We start from the raw sequence: 4,276 nt of genomic DNA on the forward strand, positions 1-4,276 counted from the left end.
CCGACGCGCTCGGCGCCGCCGCCGCCGCGCGCCTGCTGCTGCTGCTCGCGCGACTGCCGCGCGCGCCGCCGCGGCCGGCGGTCGCGGCGCTCGCGCGGCGCTCGGCGGCGCTGCTGCCAGAGATGGGCCACCGCGCCCTCGGCTCCTCCATCCACGCCTGGGCCAAGCTGAGGGTTGCGCCTGGAGAACCTTGGATGGACGCGTTCTACCCCGCCGCAGCCGCCGCCGCGCCGCGGCTCGGCGCGGTCGGGTTCGTCACCGTCGTCTGGTCTCTCGCGCGGCTGGGGCAGCGGCCCGACCCCGACTGGCTGCGGCAGCTTCTGGAGGACGCCTGCGGCGGCGGCGGCGACAGCAGCGGCGGCAGCGGCGGCGGCGCCGGCGGCGCGTTGGAGGGGTTCACGCCGCAGCGGCTCGCGATGACGGTGTGCGCGTTTGCGCGCCTCGGCTGGACGCCTGGGCCAGAGTGGCTCTCTCAACTCGGCGCCGCCGCGGCCCTTGCGGGGTCGGGGTCGGGCCCGGGCGGAGCGCAGGGGCTGGACCATTTCCACATAGAGTGGGCGTGGCGGGAGCTGAACGATCAGTATGCGCAGCGGATGAGGGAGCGGCAGCAGCGGGGCCCGGAGGAGGAGGAGCAGGAGGAGGGAGGAGGGGCCGACCCGCTCAAGCTGCCTGCGGCGGCGGCATCGGCAGCAGCGGCTGAGCGCGGCAGCGGCGACACCAGATCTGCCAGATCTGAGTCGTGATTGCTCTGTTGTTCTCTGTTTATTTTCTTGTGCCTATCTCAAACCCTTGTAAGAATCGATTTCTTGAAACTTGTAGCGCGGCAGTTGCGAGTGACTGTGTCGGCGACGGCGTCGGGAGTTGCGACGCGCCACGGCCTCAGAGGCGCTGAGTCAGCGCGGGTCACACCCCGCTCGGGCGCCCATGCCCCGGCGTCAGGCACCGCGCCGGCGTGCCTCGTTCTCATTCCGCAATCATCTCTTGAAACAGCTGCCAGCATCCGTTTTTGAACGTCCTTCCCCACCCAACAGACTACGCCGCAGCGCCGCGATGGCGCCCCCTTATGAGGGATCTGGGAGCGCGGTGCTGGATGGGCTGTTGAGGGCCAACAAACAGGTGGGGCCCCGAAAAACAAGCAGCCTGCAAAAACGTGCACAAACACACGCGCCGCGCAGCGGCGATCGACGCGTTCGCTGATCGCGCGCATGCGCGCGCGGCGCCACACCACACCGGGCCGGGGCGCGCTGCCTGCGCTGCGGCTCGCGGTTTGGCCCTCGCCCCGACACCGCCCGGCCCCATCATGCCGCCGCCGGCCGCCCGCTGCAGTACGCCTCGTCCTTTGACCGGCCCATGTCCCTCGGAGTCAAAAAGAAGGTGTGCTCCCTATGGACCCGTAATGTATGTCCTCACAACCCACACCGCAGCAGAAACCCGACCCAGGGCGTGGGTCTGGGTCGCCCCAACTGTCAACTGCTGGCTGGCTGTGACCAATTGTTGCAGGCTGCAGCTGCATTCAGCGCCCCCCGCATCGAGCATCCTGCCGCTGTCCGCCCCTGCCCGGCCAATCAGCCGCCCCTCTGCTACTGTGCGCTCCTGATTACGCCCGCTGCTGCTGCTGCACTCGCTCCTGCGCGCACACGCATGTGCCCGCACAGCTGTCCATCGTGACCTGCATGGACAGCCGTCTGATGCTCTCCAAAATGCTGGGGCTGGACATCGGGGACGCTGAGGTCATCCGCAATGCAGGTGATGTCACTCTGACGTCACCATGGGGCCACCAGCAGCCGCGATCACTGCATACTGCAGGGGCGGCTTGCAGCGTGCGTCACACAGCCTGCATGGGGTGGCTGAAGGGCTCGAAATCCTGCAGCACTGAACACAGGATAGGATGACGTGCCAGGGGCAGTCTCTGCCCAATATCTGGTCACTAAACTTACCAGCTCGTCCCGGCCTCGCACGTGCATTCGCCCCCGCTGATGTCACCCCTCCAGACCCCTCACCCGCTTTCGCCCGCCCCTGCCGGCGCGCCCCCGCCCGCCGCCGCAGGCGGCCGCGTGACGCCAGACGTGATACGGTCGCTGTACGTGGCTCAGGAGGTCCCCGAGCTCGCGACGCGCGAGGTGGTGATAATCCACCACACAGACTGCGGCGCGCAGGTGGAGGGGGGCCGGAGGGGTGCGGCCCTTGGGCCCTTGGGCCGGCGTCGGCTGATGCGAGTTTGATGGAGCGGCAACCCTTGGGGCCCTGGGGTAGGCCGCAGGAAGGTTGTCGCGGGGCGTTTTTTCGCCATCAAAGAAAATCAGTGGTGGCGTGTTTTCTGTCCGGTTCTCAGGGATGCGCGCGCAGACGCGCTGGCGCTGAGCAGGGAGGCGCCTGCTCTTCCCATCGTTCGCCAGTGGTCAGACGGCGGCGCCGCGACCCCCGGCGAGGCCGTTGCCTTGCATGACTCATGCGGCTGGTGTCGCCAATGTGGCTGATATGACCAACCTGACTGATGTGACTGATGTGACTCATGCAGGCCGCGGAGCGCCACGTGGACCTGCTGGTGGCAAGGGCCCAGCAGCTGCTCGGCCTCCTGGGGCCCTTACTGGGCCTCATGCAGGTGGTTTGGGATTTCTTGGGGGTAACCGGATTTCTTATTCTTGAATCGGGTCTCGTTGTATCAAATTTGGAGGTAGTGAGTGGGGCCGCTGCCTCGGCAGCAGGGCTGTTTCGATTGCCAAAACCCCTAAACCCCGAAACCGGCCCCTCCTCTTCCGCGGCCCACGCCGCTTCGCCGCAATCCCGCAGGCCGCGGCGCGGACGCTCGTGCCCGAGGCGGTGCGGCGCTTCGCGCTGCGCACGGTGGCGCGCACGTTTGGCGACCCCGTGGAGGCGGTGCGGTGGGACGTGGCGGTGCTCAGGGCCGCGCCCCTCATGCGGCGCGACATCCCCATTCACGGCCTGGTGAGCGCTGGCAGTACAGTGGCAGTACAGCAGTGCGTACAGCAGTGCGTATAGTGGCACAGTAATGGGATGGTACCGCAGTGATTGAGCTTGGTGCTTGGACAGATACAGAGCTTTTGTGTGTGTATGTGTGTGTGAGTGTGTGTGCGCGTGCGTGCGTGCGTGCGTGCGTGCGTGCGTGTGTGTGTGTGTGTGTGTGTGTGTGTGTGTGTGTGTGTGTGTGTGTGTGTGTGTGTGTTCTATGCGTGTATTGCTGGCATGTGTATGTATGTGTTGGGGGTTGTTTAGGGCCATCTCCTTGCGGGCTGCCCAGGCCGCCTTTGCACCATGCATATTGCCACGCCTCGCCCTCCGCCCATCATCGCCATGGCCGTGCCTGTATCGCACGCCCTGTACCATGGCCTGCAACTCAGCCGCCCGCGTTTACGCCCGCCCGCCCGCCCGCCGCCGCCGCAGCTGTATGACGTGAAGACCGGCCAGCTGTTTCACGTGCTGACGTCACCGCCCAACACCGACCCGCTGCGGCCTTGGCAGCATAAGTGAGGGCTGGCGGCGCGGCCCAGGTGGGACAGGGGCAATGCCCTCGATTTGAGGGTCCAGCTGACGGCGCATGGCAATCTACTTCGAGTCTAGGCGTCGGCCGAGAGGTTGTTTGTGAAAGCCTTGCCGGTCTGCCGGCGGATGATGCGGTCGATGTCGCCTGATTTTGCCATGATGCAGACGGTAAGGTGCGTGTAACGGCTGTACCTGAGTGGAAGTCCTGGTTACACACAGCAGTGAGTTGAGCGCAGGCGATGCAGGCTCTTCCTCAGATGTTTGGGGCCGCTTGAGCATGTCTGGCGCTGCGGCGCGGCGGCGCGGGTGCTCAATCACCCCCAATTCATGAATGCCGGTTTCGCGTTCCGAGGCAGCAACCCAAAGCAGGGGCCGTTGCAATTACGACACGTCTAGCAGATGAAACCCAGGCTTATGCTGCTGAGTATTAAGGCCCGAGCCCGCTGCCCTGATAAACTCATCAGTCGTCCATGTCGCCCGACGACGACGGGCCCCCGAGTCCCGCCGCCCCCGCCGCCAGCGCCGCGCTCCGCGCCTCCAGCGCCCGCGCCCGCGCCGCGCTCGCGGCCAAAAACGTGGCCACGTCCAGCTTGCCGCCCACCGCGCCGGCCAGGCCGCGCAGCTCCGCCTCTGCGACCGCCGCCCGCTCGTCCGCCTCGCGCCGCAGCTGCCCCAGCGCCCGCTCCACGCCCGCCGCGTCGGCCTTGGACGCGAGCGCCTCCAGCACCGCCCCCAGGTCCCGCCCAATCTCCTGCTGCGCCCGCCGCGCCGCCGC

General features: G+C 67.2%; 3 protein-coding genes across 3 annotated transcripts; 2 read left to right on the forward strand and 1 right to left on the reverse strand.

Moving 5' to 3' along the window:
- Positions 1-122: 122 nt before the first annotated feature.
- On the forward strand, positions 123-743 carry MNEG_14562 (hypothetical protein; the record flags this gene model as incomplete). Its single annotated transcript, XM_014036964.1, has 1 exon — positions 123-743. One exon carries the CDS (start codon positions 123-125, stop codon positions 741-743), a length of 621 nt encoding a protein of 206 aa, XP_013892418.1.
- A 607-nt stretch (positions 744-1,350) lies between these two features.
- MNEG_14563 (Uncharacterized protein) lies at positions 1,351-3,489 on the forward strand (the record flags this gene model as incomplete). Its single annotated transcript, XM_014036965.1, has 6 exons — positions 1,351-1,374; positions 1,656-1,746; positions 2,047-2,156; positions 2,519-2,602; positions 2,791-2,946; positions 3,403-3,489. 6 exons carry the CDS (start codon positions 1,351-1,353, stop codon positions 3,487-3,489), a joined length of 552 nt encoding a protein of 183 aa, XP_013892419.1.
- A 472-nt stretch (positions 3,490-3,961) lies between these two features.
- Positions 3,962-4,255, reverse strand: MNEG_14564 (hypothetical protein; the record flags this gene model as incomplete). Its single annotated transcript, XM_014036966.1, has 1 exon — positions 3,962-4,255. A coding segment is annotated over one exon (294 nt), but the record flags the coding sequence as incomplete, so codon positions are not given.
- Between the last annotated feature and the right edge of the window lie 21 nt (positions 4,256-4,276).

This window comes from Monoraphidium neglectum, assembly GCF_000611645.1.
Source record: "Monoraphidium neglectum strain SAG 48.87 unplaced genomic scaffold scaffold04583, whole genome shotgun sequence".
In the NCBI taxonomy this organism is placed as follows: Eukaryota; Viridiplantae; Chlorophyta; class Chlorophyceae; order Sphaeropleales; family Selenastraceae; genus Monoraphidium; species Monoraphidium neglectum.